The sequence below is a fragment of the Dama dama genome, chromosome 20, assembly GCF_033118175.1.
Source record: "Dama dama isolate Ldn47 chromosome 20, ASM3311817v1, whole genome shotgun sequence".
Lineage (NCBI taxonomy): Eukaryota > Metazoa > Chordata > Mammalia > Artiodactyla > Cervidae > Dama > Dama dama.
Window position 1 is genome coordinate 109,528,969 of NC_083700.1, and position 19,434 is coordinate 109,548,402.

A 19,434-nucleotide genomic window follows, 5' to 3' on the forward strand; every position below is an offset into this window, starting at 1 on the left:
CCTGGGAGAGAGGACAGCTGGATCCCGAGGCTAGCACACCCCACCAATGTCATGGCGACTCTCGGAGTCTGAGCCCAGATCACAGAGGCCTGGTCCCCACAGATTCAGGGGCTAGGGTCTCAGATCCTTTCATAGCCTTATGAACAAGCTGTCTCACAGAGACAATGAGAGAGCAAGGGAGACATACCTACCAAGGAAGTCTTAGAAAAAGGATGCTAGAAGTCCGTGTGCAAAAATAATGTCCCTCTGCAAATTTAGAACAGGCAGAAACTTCTGTTATTGAGCTGATATTTCACTACACTTGCAAGGTTTTCCTTATTAAATGGTTGAGTGTAAATAAGCACCAACTTGACATCTCTAGAACAGGGTCTGGAGCAACTTTAGGGGCTTGGAGTCCCGGTGTGACAGGCAAGCAGGTAGGTGATGTGCCCCTTGTCATGTGGTGAAGGGCTCGTCTCACCAGTAGCCTGGCCATGTCTTTGCTCCAGGAGGCAGAAACCATCATTCAGAAGATCAAGCAGCAGCAGTATGCAGACCTCCTGTCCCACGACCAGCTGCTCATGGAGAGGAAGGAGCAGAAGGTTTTCCTGCACTTTGGTAAGAACAACCATCATTTTCTCGACCACCATTGTATTCTCGTGGGCCCCCTCCCTCCATCGTCCTGTCTCCCTTTTCCCCAAACATCCTCAGTGGGTGGGGGAGAGTGATACCTGGAAAAGGGAGAAACTTGCCCAGATGTGAAACATGGGAAGTCAAAACTGAAACCACCGTTTTGTTTGATTTCAGAGGAGGAAGAAATCACATTCGCACCCACCTATCGTTTTGAAAGAATGACTCGGGACAAATACGCCTACACTAAGCAGAAAGCCACAGGGGTGAGTCCTTTCCTGTCCTCCGTCTCCACCTGCCTTGCACATCTCAGCCCTCCTTTGTCCATTCCCATAACGGCGAATAGGAAGTGAAGAGAACCCTCATCCACTAGGTAACAAAAAAGAAATGGCATTAGAAATGCTATGTTGATCGTGTCACAGAGAAAACCCTCACCTAGGGACAGGCTGGGCAAGCAGACATGCCCCTGTGAGGAGCTGGCTCATGATGCTTCTGTTCACGTGTGTGCACACATGTGTGTGTGTGTGCACGTGCATGTGCCTGTGTGTGTGCGTGTGACTGTACACCACGTCTTCTTTATCCGTCCATCTGTTGATGGACATTTGGGTTGTTTCCACATCTTGGCTCTTGTAAGTTGTGCTGCAGTGAACACTGAAAGGCATGTAACTTTTCAAATTAGAATTTTCTCCAGATATATGCCCAGGAGTGGGATTGCAGAATGATATGGCAGCTCTATATTTAGTTTTTTTAAGGAAACTCCCTACTGTTCTCCATAGTGGTTGCACCAATTTACATTCCCACCAAGAGTGTAGGAGGATTCCTTTTTCTCCACAGTCTCTCCAGTATTTATTTGTGGACTTTTAAAAATAAAGATGGCCATTCTGACCAATGTGAGGTGATACCTCGTTGTAGTTTTGGTTTGTGTTTTTCTAATAATTAGCGATATTGAGTATCTTTTCATGTACCTGTTGGGCATTTATATGTCTTCTTTGGAGAAGTGTTTGTTTAGGTCTTCTCATTTTTTGATTGGGTTATTTGGGTTTTTTTATATTAAGCTATATGAGCTGTTTGTATATTTTCTGTCTCTTTTTAAAGTCCTATAAATATATTTTCTAATCTGCCAAGTGAATCATCATTATACTAGCTTCTTTGCTTCAGAACTTATCAGTGCCTTTACAGGTTTATGAGCACAGGGTTCTCTATGGGAAAATTCATGTGCCAAATTCAGGTGGTCATGAAATATCAGTTAATATCTTATGAGACCACTTGTGTTCCATGGAATAATGAGGAAACTGTTATAAGGCATTCATTCATTCTTGTGTAACAGGTATTTACCGATGACCTGTGATGGGTTAGGCACTGTCCTAGGTGTTGGGAGATCAAAGATGAGTTAGATGTCTGCCCTCAAAGAGTTTATAGTAGGAAAGGTAAGATAAAGACACAACTAATCAGAAAGTGAAAGTGTTAGCCACTCAGTCATGTCTGACTCTTTCTGATCCCATGGACTGTAACCTGCCAGACTCCTCTGTCCATGGGCTTTTCCAGTCAAGAATACTGGAGTGGATAGCCATTCCTTTTTCCAGGGTATCTTCCTTCTTGCACTGCAGGCAGATTCTTTACCGTCTGAGCCACCAGGGAAGCCCTAACCAGAGATAGAATACAATGCGATGCCCAATTCTATGAGGAGTACTCCCCGAGGGAAATGACCACTGGGGCAGGGAAGAATCCGGGAGGCTTCTTGAAGAGGGGCTTTGAGATGCCTGAAGGGCACTTGGATTTCAGCAAAGAGGCAGGACAAGGGCTGAGGGGGGCTGATCCACTTCAGGTTGAAAGGACTGCCGGAGCAGGTGCCAAGGCAGGAAATCTGGCACCCATCACCTTCTGGGGGCTGGTCCAGGAGGACCAGCCCTGTGCTGGGTCCCGGGGGATAGGGGTGCTATAGTGGGGAGCTTCCCCAGCCACTAGAGGCCTGGGGAAAAGGAGAGAGTTCTGGGCAACAGCTGGGCTCAGGGGCAGGTAGAAGACTGGATGAAAGTGGAAGAGAAAGGCCAGGAGTTGGGGAGATGCCTGAACAAAGCAGGAGTTAGAGAAGGGGAAAAAGCAGAGAGGAGGAGGGCAGACCCAGGACTCCTACCAAGGGGAGTCTGAGACCTGGGGCAGGACACCTCATGAGGTGCTCACTGGCTGCTGTGTGGCTGGGCTCGTCTGGTTTAAAGGCACCATCGGGGCAGGCCCACGCGGGTACATTTGGAGGTGGTGAGGGAATGGTCTAGTTGGACTTGAGTATGAGGAGGAAGAGGCGGGGGCCTGAGATGGCAGAGAGGAAGTTCCTTGACGCCAGGCGAAGCATTCTTACCTGTTAGATGGGCACCTGCTTCAGGAAGCCACTACAAGACCCCCTGAAGGGCTGGCAGCATCACGGTGATACACAGAGAAGACCGGTCTGCATCAGTGTAAAGCATGAGGGTGACGCAGGGGACCAACAAGGAGGCTGAGAGATAACTGGGCCTGAAGCCAGAGGGGAAACAGTGAAAATGAAAGAAGAAAAGCAGGATATATTGATCCATCTGACTGACGTTAATATAAACTGTGAGATCAGAAGGCAGAGCTGGCTCCAAAGGGGAAAGTAGAGCTTGTTTAAGCCTCACTGTGTAATGTGAGTGGAAAATCCCAAAGAAAACATCCAGAGGGCAGTTAAGAATGCTAGACTGATGCTAAAGTGAGATGCCAGGGCTGGGTCGTAGATCTGGGAGCTGTCTGCACAGAGAAGATGGTCAGATCCATGGGAATAGGTGAGGTCACCAAAGAGTACGTGGACGATGATCGTAGAAGAGCTATGGACAGATTTGGGGTCATCTCCATTCAGAGAGGGGAGGGAGAAGCAGAGATGACAAAGGAGACAGAAAAAGAGTGGATGTAGATGGTTAGAGGACCAAGCAGACAGCTCAAAGCATCACAGAAGCCAGGCTGAACGACTTGCCAGGATCAGTGGTCACCAGCATGGAGTGTGTGAGCCAAGGAGAACAGGTACATTCACAGGAGCCCTGAGCAAGCAGCCGGACTCAGGTTCAGGGGTTTGGGTGGACACTGAAAGAACAGTTGCCATAGAGGTTGTTTTGTTTTTTGGCTACGCTGGGGCTTCATTGCCACTAGTGGACGTTCTCTAGTTGGGGCACGTGGGGGCTCCTCTCTACTTGTGGCATGCGGGCTTCTCCTTGTGGTGGCTTCTCTTGCTGTGGATCACGGGCTCTGGAGTACAGTCTCAGAAGTTGTGGCATCCTGGCTTAGCTGCTGCGAGGCATGTGGAATCTTTCCAGACCAGGGATTGAACTCATGTCCCCTGCAATAGCAGGTAGATTCTTAACCACGGGACCCACAGGGATGTCCCTTGGCTTAGAGTCTTGGGGGTGAGATCCAGACTGCAAGGGGGTCAGAGTGGCTCTTCACTCAGAATGTGCAGGTGAATCACTGGTGAGTCTTTTCAGAAATACAGATGTCTCCACCTCCTCGCCAGAGGTTCTGATGCAACAGATCGGGGGTGGGGCCCTGTTCTCTGGGTCTTTGTAAAGCTCCACCAATAATTCTGCAGAGCAGCCAGTGCTGAGAACTGCTGTGTTAAGAAGTAACAGTTTGGCAGCATCTCTGAAATCTGAACGTGCATCTACCCTATTCAGCAGTTCTGCTTTGGTGTACACGCGAGAGAAAGTAGTGCATTTGTTCACCCAATGACAGATACAAGGACATTTACAGCACCTTTGTTTATAATGTCCAAAAACTGGGAACAACCCTATTTCTAGCAACAGTAGAATTGATTAATGTGATTTATACATACAATGGATTACAACTGCAGCAATAAAATGAAAACACATTTATTCAAGAAATAGGATGAAGAAGGTTGAAAGAAGCCAGACACAAAAGAATAAGTACTGAATGAGTCCACTGATAGGTTCAAGAGTGGGCAAAATTAATCAATGGAGAAACCTTAGTCACGGTCGTGTTTACCTCTCAGAGGCGGTAGCATTGACAAGGAAGGGACACAAATGGACCTTTCGGGATGATAGACATTTTCTACAGCTTGATCTAGGTGGTGGTTAAATGGGCATATACAAATGTAAAAAAAATCCTCAAGTTGTACGGCATAGATTACCGCACTTTACTATACGTAGGTTGTATATGTGTGTGTGCTCAGTCGCTCAGTTGTGACCCCATGGACTGTAGCCCACCAGGCTCCTTTGTTCATGGAATTTTTCCAGGCAAGAATACTGAAGTGGGTTGCCATTTCCTCCTCTAGGGGAATCTTTCTAACTCAGGGATCAAACAAGTCCCTTGCGTCCACTGCACTTGAAGGGAGATCCTTTACCATCTGTGCCACCTTGGAAGACCAGGATGTATATACCTCAAGTTAGGAAAGAGTAATGGGAAGTCCAGAAATAGAGGCAGTGAAAAGAGAACATTCTTGAAAGAAAAATGGCAAAAAGAAGAAAAGAGTAATTGAAGGAGGTGTCAGGGATAGGCTCTTTTAGGATGAGAAATATTATGTTTGCAGGCATGGCACTAGTGGTAAAGAACCAACCTGCCAATGCAGGAGATGTAAGAGATGTGGGTTTGATCACTCAGTCAGGAAGATCCCCTGGAGAAGGAAATGGCAACCCACTCCAGGATTCTTGCCTGGAGAATCCCATGGATAGAGAAGCCTGGTGGGCTATGGTACATAGGGTCACAAAAAGTCGGACACGACTGAAGTGACTTAGCATGCAGAGGAGAAAGAGCTAGAACTTAAAAGGAAAGGGGATATTCATTAAGGAGGGTTGTTATTGCCAGTTTGCCTTGTCTTTGACACCCAACAGACATCCTGCTCTTCGTGTATCTTGGAGAGGGCTTGTCATAGTACATACTGTTTGAATGATTAGATATGTAGGTGGATGGATGGATGGATGAATGGCTGGATGGCTGAATGGCTGGATGGTTAAGTAGGTGAGGGATGGATGTGTAAGTGGATGGGTAGGTAAGTGAATGGATGGATGTGTGAATGAGTGCCTTGGATGAGTGCCTTTGACCTGGTTGGATGATGGATGAATGAGTTCGGGGGGGGGACGAGTAGCTAGAGTGTTTTATTAAAGTAAATTGTTGGAGAAAATAAGCAAAGATTGGGTTGAAAATCAGGTAGAGGGGTTCATTTAAGTCCAAAAAAAGTAAGAGAATATAAAGCAACAAGACATTCTGAAGTAGTGAGGAGGATAGGTAAGGGAGCATGGCCAGGTGAACCTCATTAAAGGAGGGGTGTAGGTGTCTGAAACTTTGGGATGTGACCGTGGAGCCAGGACTTAAGGCAGGTGGAAAGAGTTGAAAACCACTTCTGGGGAAATTCTATTAAGAACCAGTAGCAGGTGAACTCAAGGATTACAGATGCCATGAGTTAATCTCTTCTTTTATGATTTCTTTTAATAGTAGTATGCTTCTTTTTTTTTTTACAATAGTAACTTGGACAAGGGGCTTTAGGGGACACTGCTATTTATTTATTTATTTATTTTTAGGGGATACTGCTATTCATTTATTTATTTATTTATTTTTAGGGGACACTGCTATTTATTTATTTTTTAGGGGACACTGCTATTTAATAAAATATTCAAATATTAATAGTCCATGGGTCACATTCTGGATTATAGCAGAGTCAACAAGATTCCTGTTTTTCAAAAAGTTTCTAAATCACTTAATGAAAACAACTTGCAAGCAAATATAATCAAATGCTTTATAGGTGCTGTGATAGCAGTGGGTGTGGAATAATGTTGGGGGCATAAAATAGGGATGGAAAATGGTTATGTCATTCATGATTCTAGAGGTGTTGCTATATGCTCTTTCTTCTGATCTTTGCTTTTGACCTGTAATGCTGACTAAAAACAGAAATAGCAGACATTCATGATTCATTCTTAATCTCAGAGTAAAAGCCTCAAATATTGTAAGGGGTAGTTTAGTTTTTGCTTTGTTTTGCAAATACTATATCAGATTATGGCCATTCCCTTCTATTCTTTAATATATATACTTAATCTTGAATGGATATGAGATTTTGTCAAATTCTCTTTATTTATGGATGCAATGTGCTTTTCTTCCTTTACTCTGTTAATACAGTGAATTACACTGAATGATTTTCCATATTAAAATACCTTTGCGGTTCTGGAATAAATCCAGTTGGTAAAGGTATATTATCTTTATTTTATCTTTATCTATATTATTCAATTTGCTAATACTATAAATATTTTGTATTTATGTTCATGAGAGAGATTGGCCTGAATTTCTATATCTTATAGTATAATGGTCTTGTCAATTTTTTTACCTCCAGGCTATGCTAGCATTTGGAGAAGGCAAACTCCAGTGTTCTTGCCTGGAGAATCCCAGGGACGGCAGAGCCTGGTGGGCTGCCTTCTATGGGGTCGCAGAGTCGGACATGACTGAAGCGACTTAGCAGCAGCAGCAGCATGCTAGCTAGCATTAAATCTATCTATCTATATCTGTATCTAGCTAGCTAGCTAACTAGCTATCTATTAGGTAGCATTTTACGAAACCTTGAATTTGACTTGCAGATGAAGTACAATCTGCCCTCCTGGTGTGACCGAGTCCTCTGGAAGTCTTACCCCCTGGTACACGTGGTATGTCAGTCCTATGGTGAGTAGCAAGTTAAGAGGTTTCACTTCCCTAGGTTAAAGGGCTGCCTTTATTTGGCATTCAAAGCGAGCCTATCATGGGGGTCTTTAGAAAGAAGGAGGGAGACTGGTCTGGAAGCGGCATGGAGGAGCTGGGAGGACACAGCTGCCTTCCCTGTCTTGCCCGGGGTCTGGGCCGTGTCGGGAAGGGGAGGAAAGCCAGGCCTCGCCTAGGAGGCTGCAGGGTCTTCCAGGAAGGGCCAGGTTTGCACATGAAGGGGAAGGTGAAGAGGTCGGGCCTTTTGCTGAAGATATTTCATGGCATGCTGAAGAGGGTTTAGTGAGTAGTTAGCGGGGAGGAAATTGGGAAAACAAAGGGGGTGAATGTCCGGACTCAAAGAAGTGGGGGTAAACCTTGAGCTTGGGTCTCCAGGTTGTGACATCAATAGTATGTATCAGTTATCTCTGGCTTCGTAATATCTATCTGAAAATCCACTCCCAGCCCGCAGGCTGGTTCAGGCTGCTGCTGCCTGGGTCCGGGGATTCCTGGCAGCCAGTCCCAGCTGTGGAAGCGCTTGCCCTCTCTGCTTGCTTCACATTCACTGATGTGCTCTTGGCCCAAAGAAGTCACGTGGCCAAGCCCAGACTGACTGTGGGAGGCAGGACCCACAGGACACATACAGTCACAGGGAAGGCCACCTCCCAGGTTTCAAGCAGTTCTCCTAGTGCTAATGCTATCATGCTCAATACACATCTAAGATATGTTTTAATATTTATTTATTTGTGCTGGGTCTCAGTTGCAACACACAGGCTCTCTGAAGTGGTTTGCTGTATGCCAGACTTTTAGTCTCAGCCTGTGGGGTCTAGTTCCCTGACCCGGGATCTAACCTGGGCCCCCAGCATTGGGAGCTCAGAGTCTTAGGCACTGAATCACCAGGAAAGTCCCCCACATCTAAAATATTTTAAAGAACAATTTTCAAAAACCTGCTTGCCCACCCTTTAACTGCTCTTCTGTTTCCACTACAAATCAGTGGCCCCACACTTGGCCTGACTGCCCCCCTTCCCTCATCTCCTGCTTCACACAACACGAGACCCTCACTGACTTCTTCCTGCCAGTGGCCAAGCGTGTTTGAGATGGGGTCCCGCCTCCCCCTTCCGTTCTGTCTCAGTATGACGGGGTGCCCTCCTCCTGGCCTAGCTAAGCTTCTCACCTTTTGTTGCATGCCCTCCTTCTCCCCTAGTCCCAGCCTCCCCACCATCTTGCTTCTCCTTGCTTCTCTTTCTCCATCCATCTCCTTGTTGTTTCAAGTTGTCTTTTGGGGAAAAAAAAAAATGATTTCACTATTTATTTATTTTTTAAATTTATATTTGGCTGTCCTGGGTCTTGGTTGCCATGCATGGGCTTTCTCTAGTTGCTGTGAGCAGAAGTTAGTCTTCATTGTGGTCCTTGGGCTTCTCATTACAGTGGCTTCTCTTGCCATGGAGCACTGGCTCTCGACGCACAGGCTTCAGTAGTTGTGGCCCTTGGCCTTTAGTTGCCTGAGGCATGTGGCATCTTCCTGGACCAGGGCTCGAACCCGTGTACCCTGCATTGGCAGGTAGATGCCTATCCACTGTACCTCCAGGGAAGTTCTCAAAAGTTGTCTTTCTGGTGGTTGTTTGCAAGTGAGCTTTTTTTTTTCCTTGTTTATTGGACATCTATCATATTTCTCTTGTGAATTTTCTGCCCGTTCCCTTCGGTAGTTGGAGGGGTGGTATGTGTATCTCTTTTTTCTGGCCGATTTGTACATGCCTTACTGAGAAGGATATATCTCTGTTCACCGTCTTCTCCGTCCCCTATGCTGTGTGTCCTTTGGCCCAGTAATGTTGGGCGCGTCCGTCATTGGCCTGTCACCCTCATCTTTTCTCAGCCTTCACGTCTTCCCTCTGAAGCCCAGGCATCCTTGTGGCTTCTGCTACCACCTAACATCCTGACTCCAGAGCAGAAGATAAAATCTCCAGCCCTGAGTACTCAGCCAAACGTCTCCACCTAACTATCACAAGCACTCAGAACTCTAGACTTCTAGACCCTCTGCTCTTTCTGTTATCCCCTCTAAACAAGCTCCACTGGCTTCCCTTCTCATCTGAGTGCCAGGCTCCTTAAAAGAATCATCTATACTCAGTGTCTACTCTTCCATCACCTCCACGCTCTCCCGAGGCATTGTGGGTTGGGGGACAGTGATGGGTTCAGGAACCCGAAATCCCCATCCCACTCTGTGCCATGAGCTCCTCATCAAGGCAGCAAAGTGGTTAAACCAGGAAAAAACACCCACAGTTCATACACACAATGATCTATATATTTAAAAACTCACGAGTCTTTAGGAAAAAAGAAAAAAAACTACTACAGGGATATTTAGCCACGGAGGAGAGGGTCACAGGCTTTCATGGAGACTATCAAGCATGGTTGTGAAAGGTAATGGAACAACCATATGAAACCATGAAATTTGTTCCATAAGCATCAGTTGATTTCTGCCGTGCGTTCACCATCCTTGGCTCGACTAGAAGTATCTCTCCTCCCCTGCTCAGAAATTCCTTCCCTCCCCTGCAGGCAGCACCAGTGACATCATGACCAGTGACCACAGCCCTGTTTTTGCCACATTTGAGGCAGGAGTCACCTCCCAGTTTGTCTCCAAGAACGGTAAGTTATGGGGCAGTGTCTGTCCCTCTCTTCTTCATGCAGACAGGAGGGCTGGGCACTTGTCTTCTGGTTGCAGCAATCAATTGTCTGCATTAGATAAAGGCTCATCCTTCCAGGCAAGCCCATGGTCCGCACGTCAGGTCCCTTCATGTTCAAATCGCACCATGATTTCAATCCAGAGCGTGTTCTTTCTCTCTTTGGCAAGCGTGCCAGCTTCTTAAAGCCTCAGTTTTAATACAGTCTTTAAAACTGGGAAAAATAAGTGATTCCCAAGGTTCAGCATAGGTGTCACGATTCTGGGTGGGACATGGATGAACACTTATTAGTAATGCGTTTATTTTAACATGCTTTAAATGTGATGCTTCTATGTAAGGCAAGCAACACTGGTTTTCCATTTAGTCTTGTGATGCACTCTTTTATGTAAATACATTTATTTAAGGTTTTAAAGTGAGTCTATTTAAAGGAAATGTTAAGTCAATATTAGGACAGGTGCGTGGTAGGCAGTAAAAATTGTGAAGATAGGATGCAGATGATTGCGTTTGAGGAAATACTGGAGTAAATAGTACTCTATAGATCTGCAGGTAATTTTGCAAATAATCCAGCTCAGCCGTGGTTGCCGGGCCAGCCTCATCCGAGCAGAGGTCTGGATGTCGTCTGCAGCGTGGCCAGCCCTGGGCCTGGGTGACCAGAAAGCCATGTTGTCACCTCCTCTGCCCACTCCCCACTTCCACAGTCAGCAGACAGTAAGGGCTTATCTAGGAGGGCTGAGTGCAAGGCCTAACACAGGTTGGAAAAGCCTGGTTTGCTCCTCGTCCTTCATGTCAACAAGGCTGGAACCCTGTCTTCCTGAGACACTCTTGCCCGTGGGCGGTTGGTCTGACATCCATGGCCCCAGCTATGTGACCTTCGCTCTCTACACAAGCCTTGACCCACCATCCTGTCTCCTTCCTAGCTCTGGCCACTGTGCGTTTCCAGAATCTTCCACCCCTTGCTGGCTCCCACCCCTCTCTCTGTTCTCTGAGTTCCTGCAGCATTGATAAAGCAGCCCATGCATCACACCCTCAGTGAGGACCCTCATCCCATCCCCAGAGTCAGCCTTGTCCTCCGTCCACTGCAACTGAGCACACAGTAGATGTTCACAAACGCCAATGACCAGGATTAACATCTACCTAAGGGGAGCATGGCCTTGGTGCTGGGTGTTTAAAAAAAAAAAAAGAGAGAGGAAAGCTAAGTGAAATAAGACAGAGAAACAAGTAGAAGATATACGTATGGTATCAATTATATGTGGGGTCCTTATTAAAAAATGCCAATTTCATATAGAGTATAGTGGTGGTTGCCAGGAGCTGGTGAAGTTGAGGGGGAGGAGAGGTAAGTCAAAGGTTACAGATTTCCAGTTATAAGATGAATGAAGTTCCAGGGCTCTAATATTCCACATGATGACTATAGATAATAATACAGCATTGTACACTTAAAATCTGCTGAGAGTAGGTCCTGTTTTTACCAAAACACGTGAATGAACAATTAATTATGTGAGATGATGGATAGTATTGTCTTGATCTTGGAAATCACTTCAGTGTTTGTGTGTATCAACTCAGCCTGCTGTTCACTTCAAATTATATTTGTCAGTTTGTCTTCAGTCAAGGGGAGAAAGAAAGGAAAGCAGGAAGGAGGGGAAGGATGGGGCCGGGGGGGGGCATGTGTCCTTGCTCTCAGGTGGCCCAGAGTTTGTACAGAAGGACAGGACACTGTTCACAGTCAGTCTCAGGACACTCACAAAAGCATCATCTAAAGGAAGACCACACCTGCAAGTTACCTGGGTACCAGTGAGCATAGGGAGCTCCTAGTAAGGAACAGGAGGAACTGGGCCTGGAAGGAAGAGCTGGCCTGCCTCACTATGTGAACTTAGAAACAAGATCGATTTGGGCATCTACCAGCCCTCTTTGCCGGAACCCCTGGGGAGGCCGCGGTGTTAAGGGCGTCATCCAGGGCCCGCACAGCTTCGGTGGCAAAGCTGAGCGTAGAACTCTTCCCTCTCTGCCCTGCACCAGCTTGGACTCATCGGAGAGGCTGTTACCCACGTGGGTGGTGGGGTTTCAGGGGACACCCTCCCTCTGTTTAGACCCTGGATGCGAGGAGGGAGCTCGGTGTTGCAGGGGAGGAGGGGGGCTGGATCGAAGCGCTCCATCTCCGGACACTGTGGAACCAAACCTCTGCTCTCCCCCGTTCCAGGCCCCGGGACTACTGACAGCCAAGGGCAGATCGAGTTTCTCGGGTGCTACGCCACACTGAAGACCAAGTCCCAGACCAAATTCTACCTGGAGTTCCACTCCAGCTGCTTGGAGAGTACGTGCTTGCTCAACTAACTGCCTTCTGGGGGGACGCGGGCAGGGCCCCTTCACCAACGCCTGGTCCTTGGTGGCACTTCCCTTCTGTCTCTGGGAAGGCCTTCCTGGTGGGCCTCAGTGGGGACAGGGTCAGAGAGTGGGGCTATGGGTGGACAGTACAAGAGGACACCCGGGTACTGTGGGGCCCCCAGTGACCTGCGATGCTGCTGCTCCAGGGTCGGGTGGTCCCTGGGGCACAGATGCACCAGGCGGGCAGCGGGGCAACGGCATCCTCTGCCTGCCCCTCCGGGCAGAGTTTGGCCCACTCATGGATCCCCCAAGCCGGGGATCTGGCATGACCAGAGAGTCCTGGGCAAAGGTCCAGAGCTCGTGGAGGCCAGCACCAGGAGGGAGCAGCTGCTGGTCATCACCTGTTCTTCCCCAGGGTCCCCTCCTCTTTCCTGCCTCTCAGACATCTTTCTCAGCTGGTCTGAGCATCTGAAAGCAAGTTGGAGATGGACAGCCTCCCATCAGGCAGGAGCGGTTTGCACATAACTGGGTTTAGGCAACAGTCTTTCTAGGTGACATTTCTAGGCATGTTGTCTAAAGCTGCTCCACGGTGAGGCGGCCTGTGCGGTCTCTAGCTCTCCTCGCGGAGATGGCCCGGAGTGGGAAGTGGGGAGTCAACCCCACAATAGCAGGCCCTGTGTGACGGGATGACAGATGCTTCCAGAAACTGGGAACAAGACGTGGGCCACCTGCTGCAGTGCCGTCCCACCTTTCGCCCGCAGACTCTGCCTGGGCTCCCCTCCTGGTGACAGATCCGCCTTCTCCCTGAAGTCTCCCCGGGTCCCAGTTCACCGAGCAAGGACATAGCACTTCCAAAAATGACGAGGATTTTTGTGCGGGTGTTTTTAATAAACTATCGAGACATTTGCATACATTTCTATGGAAACAGCATGTTAGGAAGCTTAAATTAGCATTTCAAAAGGCTGTTATCTTGAGTGGCGTGGGATGAGCCAGAGCCATGTTTCCTAATCTCCTCGCCTATGATGTGATGATTCCTCCTTAGCCTGGTTTGTGGCAAAGAGGAGCCGAGAGGGAGGGGAATCTCTGAGTCTCCTAAAAATAATTAGACCATGTTGGCAAATGACCATCCGCTGAACCAAAACAGAATCTCCAGCGAGCTTGGCTCCTCAACAATGCTGTGGCCCCAACAGATAAAAGAGGAGGGTGGGTGTCCTCACTGTCCTGGTGGAGTGACCCCAGGAGTCTTCTCTGTCTGGTTCTTGTACTGTTGTTCTGAAAACCTGCTTTCTTCTCCCCCCGACAGGTTTTGTCAAGAGTCAGGAAGGAGAAAATGAAGAAGGAAGCGAAGGGGAGTTGGTGGTGAAGTTTGGCGAGACCCTCCCAAAGGTAACTCAAGAACAGAGATGATTTTGTGTTCATCAGCCAGAGGTGCTGGCCAGTGGCAGAGCTCTGGCCAGGCAGAAGCAGCTGCCTCTCTGTCACGATGGTTTATGACACTCTTCCCAGCAGTGGTTAAACGTGGGCTGCATCTTTTGTTGTTGTTCAGTTGCTCAGTCCTGTCTGACTCTTTGCGACCCCATGAACTGCAACACGCCAGGCTTCCCTGTCCTTCACTCTCTCCCAGAGTTTGCTCAAACCCATGTTCATTGAGTTGGTGATGCCATCCAACCATCTCATCCTCTGTCGACCCTTTCTTCTCCCGCCCTCAATCTTTCCCAGCATCAGGGTCTTTTCTAATGAGTCATCTCTTCGCATCAGGTGGCCAGAGTATTGGAGCTTCAGCTTCAGCATCAGTCCTTCCAATGAATATTCAGGACTGATTTCCTTTAGGATGGACTGTTTGATCTCCTTGCAGTCCAAGGAGCTCCCAACGGTCGTCTCCAACACTACAGTTCAAAAGCACCAATTCTGTGGTGCTCAGCCTCCTTTATGGCCCAACTCTCACCCTCAGCTGGTGGCCCCAGTATTCCTAGATGGATTTCAGTCCCCTGATAGATCATGGAAGGGGTTTAGGGGGTGTGTCGTCTGACCACGTGATTTTACAGAGAGAGGAAAGGAGGCAGTTCCCAGAGAGGCTTGTTCGTGGTCACCCAGCTGCAGTGACAGACCCAGGACCCACAACCCAAGGCCCCAGTTCCCCTGCAGTGTGCTTCTGTTCAGCTCTGGCTCGGAGGATCACACGAAGGAGTAGAGAAAACTGTTGGCTCTGGATGCACAGAGAACCTGACCTGTCCTCGGCCCCCAGCAGGCAGAGGGTGGAATTGCAGGCAACCTTAATGGGAACACATTTGTCTTTATTACAGAAAACTGGGACCCAGCACGGCTTTTGTGACATTACATTGATGATGGACATGTCTAGTGTTCACTCTGGAGACACGTGGAATAGGGCCCTGCTTCTTTATCAGTTAACAAGGGAGAGGGACATAGAGGGAGTGTCCAGGGCCCGGCAGGTTTTTCACACAGGGCAGGGGTCTCAGGGCCCCCTGGAAGATTCCCTGGAATGTGATGCCCCAAGTGAGTTTTAAAGGACGGCCTCAGGCTAGTGTGGGCAAGCAGGTCTCAGGGGCCTGGGCTCCCTGCACTGGCCTCAACTGTTGATTGGAACCGACCTGTGGACCACATATGAAAAGACCTATGTCCGAGTCCCGAAGTCTTCTAGTCTGGGTATACTTTAGATTGGGGTCCTTCAAGAGGCTGGGGCTTCCTAGGTGGCCCTAGTGGTAAAGAATCCACCTGCCAATGCAGGGGACGCAGGAGACCCAGGTTTGATCCCTGGGTCCGGAAGATCCCCTGGAGGAGGAAATGACAAACCACTCCAGTATTCTTGCCTGGCAAATCCCATGGACAGAGGAGCCTGGTGGGCTACAGTCCATGGGGTCGCAAACAGTCAGCACACTTGCATGCTGCATGAAAGAGGCTGGGGCGGAGCTGACAGAAGTCCCCATCTGGTGCTGTGTTTAGGACCCAAGTCCCAGTGGCCCTGGGCTCCAAGGTGATGTCCCAGCTCAGCCCCCACCCCACCCCGCCTCACCCTCTCCCACTGCCCCCGGGAAGCACCCGGACAGCATGTTTCTTACTTCCATGAAGTCGGGAACGATGGCAGCATCCCGGTCCCCACGTCCCCGCTCCCGCCCCTCCTGCCTCTGGCCCACCCTCCCCACCCCATTGCCATCTCCCAGGGGGCTCCATCCCTCCCTCTTGGCTGAGGGGTCTTTCTGGAGCGCCCATCTGCTCCTGGCCCCGCTTCCTGCATCCGGTGGGGTCCCTGATGTCAGCTCCTCGGCCTGGCTCCCAGCCCTCTCTTCGCTCTCGGTCTCTTCTGCTCCCCCAGCATCTCAGGGGCCCCCCTCTGTCACCCCCCCATCTCACCCTCTGCACCCCGCCAAGGCACCTGACGAGGCTCCCTGCCCCCCAAAAGGTGCCGTTTCCCTCGCAGACCTTCTGTGTTCAGATTCCACCTCCCGCTCCCCCTGCTGCCCGGTGATGGGGGGGGGCGGGCTCCTCTTCCTGCCTCAGCAGCACCCCAGCACCGGGGCTGACTTTGAGCACATCAGTGAACCGAGTTCTGGGGGCAGCGCTGGAGCCTCAAGAATGGCCCAGAGCTCCCACCGCCATGTCCAGTCACCTGTTCTGGAGCTTTCTGAATAGAGTCCATCCCGTCAGTTGGCATGGACCCAGAGGCCCGCACTAGGGGTCTCTCGGTGTCTGTAGAGCGGAGGGAAGGGGGCAGCCTGCGAGCATTTTATTAGGCCTTCTGTGTTGGGGTCCACACGAGGAACAGCCCTCATGGGAGGAAGTCACAAGCAGTAGCCGGCACGCAGGAGCAGGCAGCCTCGTAAAGCCCCTCCCTGTGCCTGCAGACCAGCCCTGCCCCGTGCCCCCGGCCCTGCCCCGTGCCCCCGGCCACACCAGCAGGAGCTCAGGGATGGGCTGGAACTTGGGGTCTGTGCCTGCCACTTGCTGAGCCGCCCTTCAACAACCCACAGGACCCTGCAGGCCCACCCGGGAAGCTCTCCTGCGGGTGGACACAGCTTTCCTCCTTCCCAGACAGAGGGCAGGCCCTGTGGTGCCCCCTTCAATGCAGCCTCCATCCCAGGACGGGGGGCCAAGGGGAGGGCTGCACTCTTGTTGGGAGTGGGGTGCGTTCAGACATCTGAGTATCAGCCTGGCCCCGTCCTCCCCGCCTTGATCGTGGGGTGTGCGGGTGTGGGAAGGGAAGGGAGGTGGTGTGGGAGAAGGCATGTTTGGGGTCAGGCTCTCTCCCCAGGGCCCCGGGTTCAGTGTGACGGGGTTGGGGGCTCAGAAAGGAAGTTAACCCCATCATGCTGGGCAGGGTGGACATACAGTACCTTCCTGCTCTCTTGGACAGGAAAAGCAGAGATTCCAATTTAAAAAGAACATCTATGTCCCTTTCCCCGTACATTCCCCTCTCTCTGGGCTGGCTCCCCCGAGCCTGTCCCCCACCTGTCCATGCTAACCCGTGCTGTTCTCTCTGCAGCTGAAGCCCATCATCTCTGACCCCGAGTACCTGCTGGACCAGCATATCCTGATCAGCATCAAGTCCTCCGACAGCGACGAATCCTATGGTAAGGGTCCCGGGAGAGGCGTTATGGGTACCTGCGATCGAGGCCACCCATGTCAGGGAGGGGAGCTATCTCCTTCACAGAAAAAACCCACCTGCTGCCCATCCTGGTCCTGCCAGAGGGACGGTTACCAGGAAGTCATCCTGCTGACCCATCAGGCTCCCGAGAAGGACGCACAGCCCCTCCCACCCATGGAGGGGCAGATGGAATCCCGTGTCGGATTCCATGCCAGGCACTTGAAATCCTACTTGACTGATCTTGACACGACCTTGTGAAGCAGACACTATCCTCTCCATTAGTCGATGAGCAAACAGGCTCAGAGAGGTAAAGTGAGTCACAGGGTGGTAACTGGCTGAGTCCTCATCTGAGCCCAGGTCCGCCTGGCACTGCTCAATGCCCAGCCCAGACTGGTTTGAGCAGGCCTGAGGCCCCAACAACTGTCCTCCTAGAGAGACACCATCTTCTGTTAAGATCTTCAGCCTGCCCCTGGCTCCAGCGAGGTGTTAGCTTTGCCCTTGAACTTGGTATGAATAGTGCAGCTAGAGCATGAAGTGAGGGGACAGATAGTCAGACAGAGGCTGGAGGCAAGGAGCCAGATTGGCAGCTCCATACAAGCCAGGTTAGGGGTACATACCACATCCTGGGGATGGGAGGAAGCCACTGAAGAGTCGAGCAAGATGATAACATGGTCAGCTTTACAAGTTAGAAACTTAAAGAGTTTGTGGTGATCAACATGATGGATGTCAATCCTAAAGGAAATCAACCCTGAATATTCATTGGAAGGACTGATGCTGAGCTGAAACTCCTATACTTTGGCCACCAGATGCGAAGAGCCAACTCACTGGAAAAGACCCTGATGCTGGGGAAGATTGAGGGCAGGAGGAGAAGGGGGTGACAGACGATGAGATGGTTGGATGGCATCACTGACTCAATGGACATGAGTTTGGGCAAACTCTGGGAGATAGTGAAGGACAGGGAAGCCTAGTGAGCTGCAGTCCACGGGATCGCAAAGAGTTGGACATGACTGAGCAACTGAACAACATCACCACATGACCACATGATGGATGAGGGAGCCAGAATGAAAGTGGTGATATTAAAAAAAAAATGTTTAAAATTGAGAGGTACTGCAAAGGGACATTGTTTGACACGGGAATCTGGGGAAGAGGGTGGAGGATGGCCCTGCACTCGTGGTTTGAGTAGCTGAGCTAATGTTTCCATTTCCTGAACTGGGGTCAGCTGTGGGGAGGAGCAGGGGAAGGAGACTTAGACAGAGAAGTGGGAGGAAAATGGAAGACTGGGGTCATGGACGCCATCAGAGCTGCTTGAGAGGGGCGGGTGGTCATGATAGCAAACGTGGCCAAGAGATCGGGCCAAGTAGAGAACCGCGTCCTGCAGACTGAAAGCCTGCAGATCATCTCTGGACTTCGGAGAAATGTGTGCAGTGAGGGAGTGAGTGGGGAGAGGAGGCGGAGGGCGTGAGGCCCACCAGCATGGGCAGTGAGGTCCAGGGCGGGCGTCTGCTTCCAATGGAAAGAATCTACGGTTAATGCTGATCAGTGGAAGCCGGGAAGCAGAAAAAGGCTGCAGACAGGAAGGGTGCCCACATGTGTCTGTCGTCCGCTCTGCAGGCTCTGCCCAGAGCCCTGGGATCTAGGCGCCATCGCCACCCTCGTTGCAGAGGTAAGGAAATGAAGTGACTTGTCCAAGGTCACCCAGCCACTGCTGCGTGACCTTGGACTTGAACCCAGATAGCGCAGCTACAGAATCGTGCCCTCCACTCCCTCCCACCACAGCACTGGAAAAGAGGGTCCCTGAGCTAGGGCAGGGGCGGGCAGAGCCCGAGGAGTCTGATGGAGCAAAGAAAAAGGATCCACATGGTGCCTGAGTGTCAGGAGGTTTACTGGCAGGAAACGGGCATGTGGGTCTGAGGCTCCAGCTTCCTTTCAAACGCTGAGGTCCTCGTTTGTTTCCTTCTCTTGGTGTTCATGCTGACAGTTAGCACATCACACTGATGTGCTCAGACGCTCAGTCGTGTCCTACTCTTTCTGACCCCATAGACTGTAGCCTGACAGGCTCCTCTGTCCATGGGATTCTCCAGGCAAGGATACTGGAGTGGGCTGCCATTTCCCGCTCCGGGGGATCTTCCCCACCCAGGGTTTGAACCCATGTCTGTCTCCTGCATTGGTAGGTGGATTCTTTACCACTAGCGCCACCTGGAAGACCCATGATACTAATAACTAGGAAAAATCATCATCCAGCAGTCTCATATTTATTTGCTTTCACACTCCAGTGTTCATCCATAGGCACATAGATTTCTACATGAATAATTACCACAGAGACACCAGTTATAGTCTGCTTTCCTCACCTAGTATTAGATAAGACACATTTTCCATGATCCTCCAATCCAGTCTTCATGATGATTTCATAATATTCCATGAATTTACTGTATCTTTTTTTTTTGCCATCTTTCAATCTTTTATATCCTCATTTTAAAAAGTATTCCTTACTACCACTGTTGAGGCTCTGCCAATTATTTTTGTTAGTATTATCAATAATGTGGAAATGGAGCTCTT

The 19,434-nt window shown here is 49.9% G+C and overlaps 1 protein-coding gene across 1 annotated transcript in view; it reads left to right on the plus strand.

The window, feature by feature from the left end:
• Nucleotides 1-19,434, plus strand: part of INPP5D (inositol polyphosphate-5-phosphatase D) — a 153,735-nt gene that overhangs the window by 122,136 nt on the left and 12,165 nt on the right. Inside the window, exons 16-22 of the mRNA XM_061122482.1 lie at nucleotides 489-597; nucleotides 787-875; nucleotides 7,188-7,269; nucleotides 9,835-9,924; nucleotides 12,154-12,267; nucleotides 13,582-13,664; nucleotides 16,777-16,864. Coding sequence (XP_060978465.1) covers nucleotides 489-597; nucleotides 787-875; nucleotides 7,188-7,269; nucleotides 9,835-9,924; nucleotides 12,154-12,267; nucleotides 13,582-13,664; nucleotides 16,777-16,864 — 655 coding nt within the window. The remainder of the gene's footprint in view (nucleotides 1-488; nucleotides 598-786; nucleotides 876-7,187; nucleotides 7,270-9,834; nucleotides 9,925-12,153; nucleotides 12,268-13,581; nucleotides 13,665-16,776; nucleotides 16,865-19,434) is intronic.